General features: G+C 34.7%; 2 protein-coding genes across 3 annotated transcripts; both read left to right on the top strand.

Moving 5' to 3' along the window:
• The first annotated feature begins 617 nt into the window (after positions 1 to 617).
• On the top strand, positions 618 to 16,525 carry Scp1 (Sarcoplasmic calcium-binding protein 1). Of its 2 annotated transcripts, none has more exons than XM_073088921.1 (4): positions 618 to 806; positions 7,161 to 7,327; positions 8,038 to 8,271; positions 16,342 to 16,525. In XM_073088921.1, exons 1-4 carry the CDS (start codon positions 755 to 757, stop codon positions 16,462 to 16,464), a joined length of 576 nt encoding a protein of 191 aa, XP_072945022.1. In that variant the 5' UTR covers positions 618 to 754; the 3' UTR covers positions 16,465 to 16,525. The 2 variants fall into 2 exon arrangements, with proteins under 2 accessions (XP_072945022.1, XP_072945021.1); XM_073088920.1 differs by having other exon boundaries at positions 7,161 to 7,339.
• On the top strand, positions 12,151 to 14,452 carry LOC140753924 (uncharacterized). The gene is made up of 4 exons (XM_073088766.1): positions 12,151 to 12,666; positions 13,096 to 13,294; positions 13,424 to 13,624; positions 13,738 to 14,452. The coding sequence occupies exons 1-4, from the start codon at positions 12,596 to 12,598 to the stop codon at positions 13,861 to 13,863; spliced, it is 597 nt and encodes a 198-aa protein (XP_072944867.1). The 5' UTR covers positions 12,151 to 12,595; the 3' UTR covers positions 13,864 to 14,452.
• Positions 16,526 to 17,336: the final 811 nt, after the last annotated feature.

Below are 17,336 nucleotides of genomic sequence, written 5' to 3'. Positions count from 1 at the left end.
GTACATGCGTGATGCGTCAGTATACTGTACGATTTTCTGGAGACTCTACCAAATAAGTTTTTGGCGCACCGTCATTTCTTTAGCTATAGTTCAAAAATATCTGTTTTTAAATTTCATGTAGATAATCATAATATTAAAGCTTCCTTCCTTCCTTTCACGAAAGCTCATTTTGTGCCCTTCAAGACATAATTACTTAACATGGTTTGTACCTGTTTGAAATTTTGTGACCTGCTGCTTCAAAATTGTTGATTTTTAACAGATATCATCACTCTAATATTCGTATTAGGTAATTATATTTATGCAACATCTTGTGAAGATTTGAAATTAACCAAATATGATATTTTACATCGCATATAATTTTAACATAACATATCTTAAATTAAATAAATTATATCATATGGGAGTTCCTTCGAAGGATCACCAGTTGTAGAAACCATTTAAGCAACAATAACGCTAATTTCTCGAAACAGTTGAAACCTAGTACTTTAGCCATTACTTTAGTCACAGCGATCATAATACTCGTAACTCATGAAGTTACTACGATACCAGCTATTTCGTAGGGCATTTATTTGGAATGTAGAGTCATCCATGACGTTGCACGCGTCTCGTACCGCGATCGTTTATTCGAGGCGGAGTGGCGCGCGCGGCGGCCGACTGCCGGCAGTTGTAGGCCGACCGCCGCCGCGTTACCACCTGCCACTGCTACCACCGTAGCCTTTTGGTACCGACACGCTTGTCTCTCACCTCGGACAACATGGCCTACACCTGGGACAACAGAGTCGCCTTCGTCGTGAGATATCTTTACGGTAAGTCCATGACTTTTTCTATTTTTTTGAGTGTTTAGGATTCAAATTATTTTGATAGAGATGCATCTTGTTGGAAGGATCTTAAACTATCAGTGCGACTTCCTATTAACGGTTTTTACCGGTTACTTACCTGAATTATATTGATAGAGATTTTAAAAGTTGGCAATTGAACAATGACTATCATTCTTAGATTTACTTTTATTTACCTACTTAATTTTATTTCCAAAGTAATCGAAATCTCCGTATTCAATTTTAAGAGCCCATTGGTACTAAGTCAGATATTATACTCGAAATACTGATACTTACTTTGAAAGTCAGAATTCATCGCTCGGTCCCACTCGTGTTTAATTATGACACAAACAAGTACCATCGTGGAGCAAATAAATTTTAAATTCATAGTAACCTAAATTAAAAATTGGGGCTAGCCTTGGTCATGATATTCGCCACTAGGGATTTGCGCGGGCTAGTATTTGAGACACAAACGACGTAAACGCTTAGGAAACCTAGAATTCAGGATTGGCTACAATTACATTACGACGGAGGTTCATTCGCACTAATTGTGATTGAAGTTTTGGAAAACCACCCAAGTTGAAGTTGGAACTTGGACGATCCTGGAATTGTCCCTGGTTGGACATTTGACTTTTATCCTGCTTGAAGGATCATCAAACCGATTTGGAACATTTATTATTTAGATTTGGAATATACAACGTTTCTATAAGATTGAATTAGCAAACAAGCATGAAATCCACCTGATTATGACTGGTTGCTGCCGCCCATGGACATATGTAACCAACACTATATGGAACAAGAGTTCTGGCTGCAGCCGATTACAGACACTTCTGAGGACTACAATGCTCGCCTCATATGTAAGACATCCACGTCCTTAACCGAAATGCAAAACGTTAAAATAAGATGGTGGTACCTCTCCGCTCATACCATATCGTTTCTACCACGTTTCTAACTTGTGATCAATAATTGAATCGCGATCTTTGCGTTTCAAGATGAACTTCATGCGTATTTGAAACTTCCATAGTACAAATTCCAGTGCACCATAATGACATAATCAGGATTGAACTCCAAAACAGGATTACGAGGGACTGTTTTTAAAATTCCAGAATCAGATTTATAATATCGTTATAACTAGAATAGTATAACATACTGCAGAAAAGCTGTAAGCCAAAACAAGAAATTTGTGTAGGAGGGATCAGTCGCACTCTACTACATTTCACCTTTTATTGATAACTAGCTGACCCGGCAAACTTTGTACCGTCTCAAAATCTATTTATCAAATATATTTCATGTAAAATATAGCCTATGTTACTCGTGGATAATGTAGCTTTCGAATTTTTAAAAGAGTTTTTAAAATCGGTCCAGTAGTTTTTGAGCCTATTCATTACAATAAAACAAACAAACAAATAAAGTTTTCCTCTTTATAATATTAGTATAGATAATAACCAAACTATCCATTTTTTGCCTACCAAAGGTTTGGCAATTTATAACCGGCAGGAATAGTCAAATGTCTAACTTTGATATCCAAAACATTGGATAGATTGAATATTAATAAAGGACGAATGTATATGCAAAAATTCCGATGTATAGCAGCCGGATACAATATATTGTTGGTGATTAAAAGGTTATTGGGGCATTAGGTCTGCTGTCCGTGGTTACACCATTGGACTTGAATCAAAGGGGTTATTTATATCAAACCACTATGAATGCACTACTACGTTTGCTTAGGTTAACCGGTATTTAAGTACTTGTCTTATTGGTAACCTCATCTTTTATTTTCTTGTATGCTTGCATTCGCATATCTACTTAAATATTTCTCAGTGTCTTAATTTGTAGCACATTTTTTTTCCTAGATACATCTAGGATATATAGGATAAGATTATATAGGACGCAATGACATTTAGAATAAATGCAGCAGCGTCTTCTAAGAAAGTTATTCGTCTCTTGTGATAACCAACACTCATAGATTAGTGAGGTGACTACTTCTGATCTTCCTTTCAGTTGAGCACAATCCCATGGTAGTTTTCTAAATCTAAATGAAATCAGCGTGTTATCCAGGATTAGGTGCAGAGGGACTCTACCAGACATTTTGCGTGACTCTACCAGACATTTTGCATGCCTCAAGGTATGTCTCTTGCACACTATATGGGGAAAGGCAGGTGATTTAGCCCCTACCCAAAATTTTAATAGCCGTTTAAATAAGGTAAGCCGTTAATTTCAAGCTAAGTTCGGCTCCCTTAAGTTAAGACACTGCGTGCATTAACGATTAGATATATCTTATATATAAAATTCTCGTATCACAATGTTAGCTATCGTACTCCTCCGAAACGGCTTTACCGATTTTCATACGCCTAAGGGATAAGGGTTGTTCATCCTTAACATTTTTTTCATTTATATGGCAATACAACGTTTGCCGGGTCAGCTAGTTGTTTATAAAATTAGAGATGACATGCTACCAAGTAACAAATATAAAAAGTTATTATAATTATTTCACAAAAAGGTAAAATTAAAGAAAACGGTTAAAGGGCGCAGTCTAAGTGCAGTAAATAGGTATGTGACATGTGTGCTGGTATAAAGGTAACTTTGAACTATTTACACGGCTAAATAATGCATACCACGAACATGTCTGCATTTGCCTGGAATTTACGATCTTAGTTGCATAGAACAGTAAATAATATAACAGACTGTCGACCGGTCTATTCTGTGGTAAGGTATAGTTTATCATAGGTACCTTGTGTATATGCACCTGGCACTTAATCATAGAATTTACCATGATACTCAAAATTTCTAATACAACCAGGCATATATTCCTCTTTAATATATCTCATAAATTAACTATATACCAAGTTTAAACTTAGACTCACATCTAACTATAATGTTAATAAACTTATTTTGAAATATTCAATCTTTTTAGAATCTAATTGAAATATTATTATGGCCCTAGGCAAATACCTACTTTTTCGCATATGATTATTTATTTACAACCAAGACAGCGTTTTATATGCCTGTTACATATTTTATACCAATCAAAGACAACTTAAAGTTTTTTTCTACAAGTCTACTTACAGTATTGAAGTAAGTACAAAATGTATTCATTAGTTATTTTATTTATTATTGTTGAGCGTCGCCAGACTTCAGCTAGCCTGCGGGTATTTGCTACTCAGTTTCTTCATTACCGTAATCAATCACAGGCATTGTCACTACGTATTTAAACATTTTCTAAATTTAACTCTTTAATTGCCTCGCAAAGTTAGAGCATCTACAAAATGCTTGCAAGTTTTCGATGGTACGTTAATGACTTAATTGTTCCGGATCCAAGTAATAAGTAGGAATTAAGTATTTAAGATGTGAATAAATTTATAAATACATATATTTAATTTTTACTGAATTTAAATAAAATTATAATGTAAAAACATTTATTAACAATGACTGTTTTTTTTTAATTTAAATACACTGGCTTACATAGCTTTTTTACGCCCCATTTAAAAAAACTAGGCTGCAAATATAAATACGGGCTTCTCTTCATATCATCTAAGACCCTGGTAAAACCAAAATCAAATCGTTAGTCCGTTGATCGCTGAAGCTCTAGTTAATTCGGTACATTAATTAGCTACTGAGATATCTAAATACCTAGACGAAGTAATAAATGAAATAACAAACATTTTTGGCATGGTGGTATAATAGCTTCCGTAATTAATCTATTTATGTTCATCAGGGTACTTAGACTTTTTACATTCGAACACTGGCAACAATATCACATTAATCAATTATGCATTATGAGCGCGGTCAAATTAGTTATCTGTTATTAATAATACGTGGCTATTAATAACAAAACACACTTATAACACAATTTATTATTAATGAACACAGTTCTTAATAGGGTAAATCTTCAATCTTTTCTTTCCCTCATTCTGTGTTTTTCTCCTTTTGCTATTTTGATGTTAGATACATGCTGCTGTCATATTAAAGTTGGTATACATATTATGTACACCCTACCCTGTCTCACTTGCTACTTGTTACCTTAAAATCAATGGTTGTCTGGAAGAGATCGCTATGTTAGTGATAAGACCGCCGGTTGTACCCCTAATAATTTATTATTGTTGTTTATTTTATTGTGTCTTTGGTGTGGAATAAAGAATTATTGTATTGTATTGTTATTAAAAAGTTGCATCGTCTATATTATTTTCATTCTTCCTTAACAGGATAAACTTATGGAAAGATAATGGATAATTATGGAAAGTAACTAAAACTACGTATAAAAATATTATTATTATCCATGCCGTATATCACTTAATTGGAAAAAAATTAACTACCACCTAGTTCTATTTTCGAAGTTCCGACATAGACAATAGTCGACATTGAAGCGTCTGATTGGCAAAGACCGATACCGATATAAATCCCTGTCGGAAAATTAGCGTGGTTGTTTACGCGTTAATTATCTGTGGATTGTGGATCGGAGCTGATTGCTTGCGAAAGGCTGGTCTTGGCGTTGGTCGCATGTAATGGCCAGTATTGTTTACCGGCCGCCAAGTGGCAACGTTCTAATTTGTCTGTTGCGACACGGGCGCTCACATTGCTACAATTTTTCAGCAGCAATGCCGCCATTACTAATTGCTGTCGAGTACGCCAAATTTTTGATGATCGCATCTTGATGACTCAGTATTTTGTAAGATCACAATGACAGCAAAAAATGGAACAGATTACTACAGTTTGATTGTCGAAATGAATATAAGCGTACCTACTACTATACTGAAAAAAATAGATTAATTATTTAAACATTACTAAAGGTATTTAAAAAAAGATACTTCAAAATATATATCACGTACAATGCATGGAACCGTCTCCTTTTTTAACAACAGTACTAAGCATAAGAACACTATGTGTGAAAAATGTTATGAACGACAAGTTCCATGTAAAATTTGAAAAGAACCAAATTTCAATCCCGTTGCTTCATTTCACCCGCTTCCCCATTGCGTTATTAACTATCAGCAAAATGTATGACACAATTAAAATTCCTACCGATTTTTTGAAACAGAGCTGAACTATTATTAATCTCCTCATCCCCACATTTTCAACTTATCCTATTACTTTCCTACCAAAAAGCACAAAAAATGTTACAAAGCAAAATAAAAAAGTCATGAACATGATCTATCTCACTAATCTTTGATGGTTGGTAAACTTCAGAGGCCTTTGATAACTTTACTAGCGCAATGCGCCGTGTAGATTTTCTCACGATATACATCCTATCGCCGTTAAAAGCTATTTCTAATAGAAGCTGAATAAATCAATTAATCAAAGAAATAATGCTCTGACATAACACAAAAATTAATGTTGATAAAATAATAATACCTACTGACAAAAGTAGACATCGGAAAGAAATTACCAATGTACCTACATTACAAAAGTAGGTACGAATACTAAGAAAGCACAGAGAAATTCCAAATTATATCCCAAATGATTAATAAACTAAGTATAACACAGCTAAAAACGTTTTCAAAGGTGTGTGAAGTCCGCTCCGCACCTGGCGAGCTTGGTAAACTATCAATAGCTTAAACTATTTGTTTCACTTTAATAGAGGACACATTTCCAGTAGTAGGACAATAAAGGGTCGATGATGATACTACAGCAAGCTTAAATTAGCGAATAAAGACATCTACCACAACGTGATCCGGGCACAAAATAAACGAAAAATACCTCGCTAATGGCTTTACGTTACGAATTAAGAGCATTAAAACTCAATTTCTGATTTAATCCAGTGTTTTTTCGACATTTCAAAGTGTTAATTCCTCTGCTAACGATCCCGAGAAGCCATTACCATACGTTAAAATTAACCGTCGGTAATTGACAAACACTAGGCTCTTCAATTGATGATCGCGACTGAAATAGAACGAAATAGTATTTTGATAGTCTGCAACGTTTACAATCTTATTTTTAGTGAGCAGCTGACTAATTACATGTGGATTTTGTTCGTATTTATATAACAGGTTACATAGATTTTAATAGGTATTGAATAAAATTAATCTTAGAAATAACTAAAGTTATTGTCACAAATCCTTAGGTTACGTTTTTCCCACTTTTCCCAATTTTTAACAACTTGGCCAGATTTAGGAGATTTGTCATTTTACTCCGCAATTTTTGTTTTGACTGTATATAATATTTTCTAATATTTAAAACAATTAGTTTTAACAGATTTTTAGTCCATACATAAACTACAATGAGCAGTATAGGTTAATAGCACTGCAAAATCGAAAATTTTACAACTGCATCAGTGTAACCTGTAGTATATATAAGAGTCTATGCTCTACATTCTACAAATTCAATAAGAACAACTCCTACACATTCCAGATATCGACAACAATGGTTTCCTGGACGCGCACGACTTCCAGTGCCTGGCGCTGCGCTCCTGCGTGCTGGAGGGCAAGGGCGACTGCAGCGCTGAACGGCTGCAGAAGTACGAGCACATCATGCTCAGCCTCTGGGAGGAGATCACGCGGCTGGCGGACTTCGACAAGGTTCTTGACTATGTCGGTTACCTCCTCTACATACACGCTACGCCACGCTAGACGCAACTGGTAACATAGAGCTAATGTTATTAACTCGAGGTATGCACTACAACCGGCTTCAGCGCTGAAGGCTTAGCGAAAGCTTGGTAGAGCTTTGTATGGTAAGCTGGTAGTAAGTTAACTAGATCTAACTGGTAGATGATGTGTAGACAATTATGAAAATGTTTTAATTACATAGAAAATAATGTAATTTTATTTTTATAAAATTAATGTAGCATTAACGAATAAATAACCTAGCTATAACAATGTAGAGCATTTGAGTATACAAATAAAGCTTAAAGATAGGTAGATAGTAAACGATAAAAATCGAGAGGTAGATAATTGTATCGTTGCTAAAGAAAATGCTACTGTACGAAACCTACATTATAAAATGGGGTTGAACTACACTTTTAAAACCTACCACAGTGACACTATTTTAATGACACACACACTACTTACTTTTACAGGAAAAATAAGACATAAAACAAGCCAATTAATTAACAACAACACTTGTACTAACATAAAAGATTTAGGTACTCGTTACAATTACTAATTTTACAACGCAAATAACAATAGTTATAGCTCGCTGAAAACTTTGAGAGCACGCCGCAGCTGTAGCGCTTCCGCCATTTTGTTTTTGTGTTCAACGGCCATTTTGCTGACAATTAGCATCCTTTCAGGACGGCACGGTCTCAGTCGAGGAGTTTAAGACCGCGGTAAAAAACAGTTGCGTGGGGAAGAAGTATAGCGAGTTCCCACAGGCGCTGAAAGCGTTTATCGAGTCCAACTTCAAAATGACAGACATCAACAATGACGGCGTGATGGGGATCGAGGAGTACAGATACGACTGCGTGCAGAGAATGGTCGTGGAAGACATCAAAGTTATTGATGAAGCCTTCAACTCCCTGTTGAATGTAAGTGATGTTTTGATTTAAATATACTTCGGGCTTACAAGTTTTTCTGTTTTATGTAGTCGAAGCAGCAAATGAACGTAATTGTAAAATGATTGTAAGATGAAGATGACCGTTTTCTCGTCACTTATGAAGCGTTTTACGGTTGCGTGGGTTCGCTTCAGTTGGGACGGAAGAAATTTGTTACTTATATGAAAGGATCTGCGAATGTAGGTATTTTTATCTCTGAAATTTCTCCGCAAAAAAGTCCTAAATGAGTAATTTGTTTCTGGTCGCCTATGCTAAGGGTAAGTTCCAGAAATTCCATTTTATTTGACGTTTCTACGACTTCAGAGATACATGCAATTGGGCCTTCAGAATCAGCTAAAAATATTTTAGATACTATTCTTAAATATATAAATGAAAATCGTACAAGTCTGTCCAATATCTATGTAACGAATGCTGACATAGTTAGATAAATTCCTGACATTTTTTCATTGACGAAACGCAGAAGGCTAGTGACGCTTGCGATATCCACCATCAAAGTACCTACATAAAGACAAGGACTTACTATGAATTTTAATTAATAAATTACATATTTACTGTATAATAAAATTCTCCGAGGTTTCCGAGCCCACAATTTCGAAGTTTTATTTTTCAAATATATATAATAGCAAACGAGAATTCTGTCCATCTGATTGTAATGGTTCTACCGACTATGGATGTCTATAATCCTTATATAATGATACGTTTGGAGCCCTACCTGAGTTCGACACCTGCTGCTTGCTGCTGCGTTGTTATTCTGAGGGCTAATTTAGATCATCATATCAGTGTCTTTCCCTTATCTTTTAAACTATAACAGAGCAATTTAAACACTGGTGTTATTAGAAATAGCTATAGAGATGGTGCCGCCAAAGTCGAACCACGACAGAACGAATTTCTTAATTGTCAAGTAACAATTTGTGTAATATTGCTGAAGTTGCTTAATTAGTGGTATAAATGAGCTATCCATCTACCTATGATTTGTCTATAAAAAGTTATACATATGCTTACCGCACATTTCGCATAAGATCTACAAATTAACACTTTGGCAGTAATATCTATCTAGGTGTACACTACACTATTTGTTTATTTGGCGCTCCTATTTGATTAATTAACCGACTTCTCGCGTCCGGCGGCCGATGTCAGGGCTGGCATTTACTTTATATATTTCCAAAAAATATCTCCGCGATGTATTAAGTAACTTTTCTTTTGAGAAATTAGTTAAAACTAACCCATGTTTATGACATCTTATTGATCGTTTTTTATCCGACGCGGAGAGTAATGTTTTCCGGCTTAGGTATGTCCAATTTTTTGGCATACCCAGTCCAAACGGCTCGACGGAATGTAACATAATATGAGGAGCCGTTGGATTCGTCTAAGTTGTAGGAGTAATATTGGCTATAATTTAAAACGATGGGTTTTTGTTTTATAACAATTATTGAATTACGTGTGCTGTGTGCAGAATAAATCACATCGAATAACAAAGGATAAACATTGTGCGTGTGTTTACATTATTCTCCATCAAACGAAAAATCTACTCCGGTAACTTTATTACGAACCAATGCCAAACCATTTAAGCACTCATAAACAAACCGTAAAACCGTAATCGATGCTTCAAAAACCGTCATAAATCAAACAAGATCTCAAGACTGTTTAAAAAATCAATTTGTATCACTCTGATGTATTGCGGATAGAATCATCAAGCATTACTCAGCTCCCGGAATACCCCGGGATTTTGGCAAACAATCCCACCGGATTTATGTCAATGACGAACCAAATTTTAACATTGATGGGAATCGCTGGTTAATGGATGTATTGTTTGAAAACCATAGTCATTGAAGCCATTAATTCTATCGTAATTGATGGGAGCATCAGAAACGTTTATACAAAGGTTTGTGCGCATTAGCGCAAAATTTTAAAGTAAATACCTATTAAGTATGTACTGCTGACGATCAATTACAAAATAAAATCGGATTTAATTATGGAAATTCAATGTCAATATTTTTTAAACTTAGTTTATTCGAAAAAAATCTACGGTGAATTACATCTGCTAGGTACAATAGTCAAAGATTGTAAATAGTGAATAGTCTATTTTCAGGGGGTAGATAAATGCACTGAAAAATCGACTTACTACTTGTGTAAAGGGACTCAATTATAGCATATAGTAATTTTATAGAAGTTCTAAATAAAAATAAAACCGTTTAAAAAGAAAAAATCAATATTATACGGACACATTTTTACCCTAATAAAAAATTATGAGCAACATTAACAGCTATAGAAGTACATGTATTGTGGTAATTTAAAGTATCTACTGCGGTTCAATAGATAAGCTAAAAATGCTAAAAACAACTGGTTTCTTCCTTATAAAGAGTGGCTAAAGTTACCCTGAAAAAATTTCAAGTATCTACATATCTACTCGTATTAGCATCACGTTACGTTACGCTACTGACCGTCGAACCCACAGCGGAGGCTTGGTAGCCGGGTTCCGTTTTTACCCTTCGAGTATGGAACCCTAAAAAGTATTACCAGCCTATATTTAGATTTTATGTAGTAATTTATTTCTCTTAAATATGCCCGTGAGTCATCCAAGATATCTTGAAGCTAGGAATGAATGAAACGAGGTCCCAGTCAGTTGCTACTTATTTTAAAATAACAAATTGACGGTGTAGTGGCAGTGACATTGCCCACGGCAGGTGGGCTCGCCAGGACAAGTGTGTGGGAGCGGTTATTCTAGATTTAGAACTAGATTTTTGGTATTGATAGATCGGATATCTATATTGTAGTATCCTATAAGTATCTTAAATAAACAGTATGTTTTTTGGATTATTATACTTTTAATCCATGACCACACTTCGGTGTTCTTCTAAAAGTGAGAAGAGTTGACGGGTTGGTATTTATACTTTGAAACATTATGGGGAACCTTCAGGTGTATATCTCTTCGTTCACGTTTCTTTCACGACGTCTGTTTGTGTGTTTCTGACAGGACACAAGGAATTCTAAAATCGCATTGTAATAGAATAAAAGGACTTTCTCGTTAAAACAATCTGTTACTTAATGGAATTAAAATTGAATAAATTTTATTAGCCTGAGGTCGGCAACAAATGCGTCACTTCCCCTAAGGACTAAACTGGAACGCCTCGTAAAAGTATGTCTTCCTTATCGTAAAACTGGCCACCTTTCAAACCAGACACAGCAGCGCTTAAAACTGCTGTTATTAGGCAGAAAAGGCAGAATTTGGCAGAAATAGGTGTGGCGGAGTCCACCACGGAGGTACCACCTACAGCGTAGTAACATCTCTTAATCTGTCTCTTAATAATCTGGCCCGGAGTCCACCACGGACCTTCAGCGTGGTGACATATCTCCTGACCTGTCTCCAGCTGTCCCAGAGACCCGTACTCACAATACATTAAAGAGTTGTCAACACACTTACAATCAATTACCAGACAATAGTGTGCCGTCGTCACAGCCCCAGTTGGTCGCGCGCCAAGAGAAAGCTCGTTACCCGTTTACCCACCGGTTGCATCATTTTACGCTCCCATTCGTGTTTTATGGCTTTATTCGCTTCTAGACATTTCGATTACGATTAATAAATAATTGTTGTGGGCTGTTTATTAAATTTAGTTGCTTTTTAGTAATGTGCTTCGTTCTAATAGTAAGGGTAACCTAATGGTAAGAGATTATTGACGATAATGGACATCTGTTATCATTCACAGGGGGTCATATAACTTTGAAATACTTGTATGTCTGTCTTACCACACCCTTCACAGAGAGACAGCAGCGAAAATAAATTGCCATTAATTATATAGTGATACAGTTCAAATTTCACTTCAGTTACGATACGGATAGGTACGGATTTACCATGAAGTTATAGGTAAATATGGAGGCCAGACTTAGAACAAAATCTTGAGGCAAATACCTACGTATCTCCATCCCGCTTTCTGTGGGCCGACCTCTCTTTCTAGTGTGGACTATAGTATTGCTATCTTCTTCTTTAAATCTCCTAGAAAATTCTTAGAATTAGTCACCACACTAGCCTAACCAGAAGTTAAACACTGTCAAATAATTTACCTTTAAATAAATACTTGAACTATGATTAGTTCAATTGAAAATCCCAAAATCGTAGGTCACGTATGCATATCTGGGTTGGCAATTCAACGAATTATAATCCCATTTCTTAAGGATTCGGTAATGGGGCAACATTGGCCCTATGTGCCAAAATAAATCGTGCAATATGGCGGTTGTTTACTTTTCGGTTCATAGCTTGGTTTGAGATTTTTCGCGTTAAACATTGTTATAGTTAATAAAAATGGTGCAAAGTTGTGTTGTGAGTGGTTGCGATAGTACGTGGTGTCCAAATGGTGATATAAAATTTCACGCGTAAGTGTTTAAACCCTGATTTCTGACATGGAATCATTGTAAACATATTTCTTTGTATTTTCACATAATTTCCTCCTAAATCGATTAACCAGTGTTTTCAAAATAATTGTAAAAGATAACTATGTCAAGATCAAATACATTTACATTGAATTTCATTGATTTTTTGGAAGTTAATTTATTTTGTTTACATGACGAAGTATTGCAGTAGTGTGACCATAATGAGGATATATCTGGGACTTTCCGTAGACCGTAGGACCTTAACAGTTTTAACTAATTATCTAGGTTACTTAGTTATTGCATACACTCTTCTCCATTCTTAAGGCAGACTATTTTTTTAGATAATATTGAATTTATTATATAATTTTTATTTATAACTATTCTGATATGTTAATAAGTTAACATTAAAACCATAAATATGTTATTTTTTAGATTTCCTCAAAATGATACTCGAAGAAAATTGTGGCTATCAATTGTACCATTGAAAATGAAGTTCTATAAAAGCGCAAGGATTTGCAATTTGTATTTTCAAGAAACAGATTATGATTTAAAAACAAGACGATTAAAATCAACAGCAGTTCCTACTATATTATTAAATCAACAAATAATATCACCGTATGTCACAGTCAAGGTAAAAATGTCACTTAATTTAATTACCTATATTACATATACATAAGTATTTATAAATAATGGTAGTTCAAATATAATTATGACAAAAGGCAACATTTTGTAAAATACATAATCATATTATAATTTTCAGACATCAAGTACATTACATGAAGAGTCTATGGTGCCAACAGCTGCTTTGGCTGTACCAAGCACTAGTTCTACTATTTATAAAAGTAATTCTCCACATAAGGAAATGGGAGTTAAAAGTGCTGGCTACAATGTTGAAGACCATTTCAGTAAAATACAGTGTCGGGAAGTTCTTGGAAATATAAGCAATCTTAACAAGTTAACTGTAAGTTTCCCTTTCCTTTACTTATACATAAGTATTTAGAAATAATGGTAGTTCAAGTTTAATGATGACAAGGCAACATTTTGTAAAATACATAACCATATTATAATTTTCAGACAGCAAGAAGTACATTACATGAAGAGTATATACCGAAACCGAAAACCGTAAACCGAAAAGTTTGTTTCTACCTCGGGATGAACCTGACTATCAAGAAGATGTTGAAAATGTGTTTCAAAATTTAGACGCATTTCATACTAGTCCATACCAGGAAAATATTTTATATTATATAACTGGTTACATTGTAAAACAAATTTTTACCCGCGTTTCTTGTGAACATTGTTATAATGCTTTAGTAACACTTAAAAATCCGCCAACAGATTATTCATATTCTTTGATTATAAATAAATTTAATTCATTTACGTCATTTGTGAACCGAGGCAAACTTTATTTTCCTTCGGTAGCAGCTTACAAAATTGTAAAATATTGTGACAAAATTTTTCAACGAGCTAAATTGATGGGCCAACTTGGAGAAAATAACATAGAAAACAAATTAATCAATGTCGTATCACAATATTTTACTCCTCTGTTGCAGGAAATGTTTAACCATCCGATCACGGACTCCATTCAATGTAATGATTTGCATGAAACTAAGATAGTTAAACAATTAGCTCATTCGTTTTTTTTAATGCGTATACGTGCTCACTTAAAGAGCCACAAAGAAAATATTTTCCGAGATTTACGTGGTAAGAGACAGAAACTACACAGAACAATCATATTTAGTCATTTATAATAAATAAAAAAAAAATATAATATATGATTTTAATTTGGAAAGTGTTTTTGTTTTTTTTTTTATATATTGCCGTTCCTATTATATTCCCGTATAATATATATACGTAATATTAAAAATAGCACACGAGTTAAAAAACACCTTAACACCCTCCTTACCACTCCTGCTCCTTAACACTGACTAACCCAGAAATTTGTAAAAAAAATAGCTGTTTATTATGTTACATTATTCAACAAAATTAACGAAACATCTGATTTCTTTTTCGCAATTTCTGGGTTGGTCTCTTAGTAGCAGTTGTTGTAAATTGATGTGTACAATGATGTCTATTTCTCGCGCCCGCACAGATCTCAGTCATTCATTTCGTGTTGCCGCGGTAACTAAACCTATGTCCTGGTCATGATCTATTTCCGCGAAAAATTCTGTCCATGTCGACCCAGCACTTTCTGCGTGATTAGACTAATAACAAACAGCCAAATTTACAAACCCAGAAACATCTAAACTTTCACACTTTAACAAACAGCTTCTTTCATAATTTACTATACGCATGCATAATTATCATGATCTATATTATAATCTTTAGGGGCTCGGTCTTAGTAATAATGAGATGTAGATAATTATATAAATATTATTGTAAACCTATAAATGGACAGCAACAATTATAGCTATGTCCTGGAAAAAATAAATAAAGGTTACCCTACTTAGACAGAGAGGGTCTGCCCACAGAGAGCGAGATGGTGATACATAGGTTTTGCTTCAAGTAGGTATTCGAAGTGTGTTCTCCATATTTACCTATAACTTCATGGGATTTACCATAATCCAAACTGTCAACCGCGATCATATAAGAGCTTAATCACATGGTTACATACGATAAGACGTCGTATTGTGATTGTGACACGTTGCGATGTCGTGTCGTGGTCTTCTTTGCGTATTGGTTTGCATAACTTTGATTTTTTCATGGCTTGTTTTAGAAATTAACGATTACCTACTTAGCTTAAGAGTGAAAGGAAGGGGGGATTACGGTTCTTACGGCGCCAAGATTTGAATGCGGATCCGTATAGATTTCGATGAGACAAGACGAAAAGTAAGAATAAATTTTTTTGATATCTCGCTTAGTTTTCGAGATATCGATACTCAATAATTATTCGAAAATTTCGATTTTTTGCGTTTTAAAAGTGAAATTGCTGAGGAACGGCGCGGCGGAAACGGGTGCGACTGGTATCTCCGGATAGGGGAGGACGTGCAGAATACGGTAGAAGAAAAATGAAGAGAATTAGTTAAGAAACGGCGGAGGAAAATGAGAAAAACCAAAAATTGATTTTTGAAAAACGGAGAAAATTATATTTAAAAATTTAGAAAACGGAGAGAAACGGAAGTAGTATGTGCGAAAAGGTATCGTTGAGACGAGTACGATGGTATAAAATAATTAGAAATCGGGCAAGGGACAACGAAGTTAGAGGTGATTGAATTTTGAGTTGGTATTGGTTAGGTTAGGTTAGGTTAGGTTAGGTTTTTTTTTATTATTATTATTATTATCATAATAATAGTGATGATCATAATAAAGGATAAAATATATCTTCAAAAAATGTTTTCAATAAAATTCCAACATTTTTAATAATGTATTTATTAATATCTTGAAAACTAAGCAAGATATCGAAAAAAAATATTCTTTGTTTTCGTTTTCTTTTCCAAAAATCTATCGAAATACATCATTAAAAGAATATTTTTTTTTTTATTTTTCGATTTTTAAATATCGATATCTCGAAAACTAAGCGAGATATCAAAAAAAATTATTCTTACTTTTCGTCTTGTCTCGTCGAGATCTATAAGGATCCGCATTCAAATTTTGGCGCCGTAAGAATCGTAATCGTGCCCCAGTGTAAGAGACTTGCCTCGGAGGATCAGGAATACACGAAGTCTGTTATTTTGTTTCCAGGATGACGACAGGAAGAAGGGCGGCATCACCATGTCCAGATACCAGGAGCTGTTCGCGCAGTTCCTCAGCGACACCAGCGAGAACTGTCCCGCCAAGTACCTCTTCGGGCCCTTGGAGCTCTAAATAAATCTCGCATCTAGCCAGGCACTACTCGGGAGGGCAACACCGAACTAGAGATGTACTGACTTCATTAAAAACATTATAATCATCGTGTAGCCGATTTATAGCTATCTAGTTATATCTAGTTTGTAAAATCAAAATAGCGATTTCAAATCGATATTTCTTTTATCAACTAAATATTTAGGCATATAGGTAATGCGATAGTGATGTTCTTATATCATGCGACTATAGTACAAAGTCGCATGATAGATTAACTAATTTCGTATGCCTATGCTTAGTAACTCTAGTTACCCATTGTTGATAAAAGTAGTATTTTAGTATGTTCAGTACATATCTACTTTATTAAGCGAGACTTGATAATCCCATCCGTTTGTTACTGGCTTCATGCAAAACACGCAATCGGCCAAACATTGACACACCTATCTATAGTTATTAACAGCTGTCACAACGCAATTCAACCAGCACTATTGTTATCTGTGCATATTCAAAATGACATTAAATGTCAAATAATATCGCAACATCCATAAACTTTATACCTGACCTAACGTCACAGAAAGCTATCGAACTATAGCTTCTATTTATAAAATATCGCTTCACAGAAATGCCGCCAAAAATATGCTATCGCCGCATCGAAATACTGTTTGAAAATAGAATATCACAATAATAACGATGCGTTCTGAATTGTTTGAAACTTATTTTTAACGTGTGTTTATTTTTTATAGAACTATTTTGTAAGTTTTACGCTAGAATAATCGTTCTGTTACTTCCGTTTCCCGTCCTTAAGTTAAGAAGATATGTTTGTTTGAATATTTTCGTTTATTGAATTGAATTAATTTTAGTGTTTAAGAGTTTTTATTGTATTGTAATTGTGTGAT

Source organism: Epargyreus clarus, unplaced genomic scaffold, assembly GCF_041222505.1.
Source record: "Epargyreus clarus isolate Ecla_fem2 unplaced genomic scaffold, WU_Ecla_fem_2.2 ptg000027l, whole genome shotgun sequence".
NCBI lineage: Eukaryota > Metazoa > Arthropoda > Insecta > Lepidoptera > Hesperiidae > Epargyreus > Epargyreus clarus.
The sequence above is the reverse complement of the archived record's forward strand: the minus strand, read 5'-3'. Positions and strand labels throughout refer to the sequence as shown.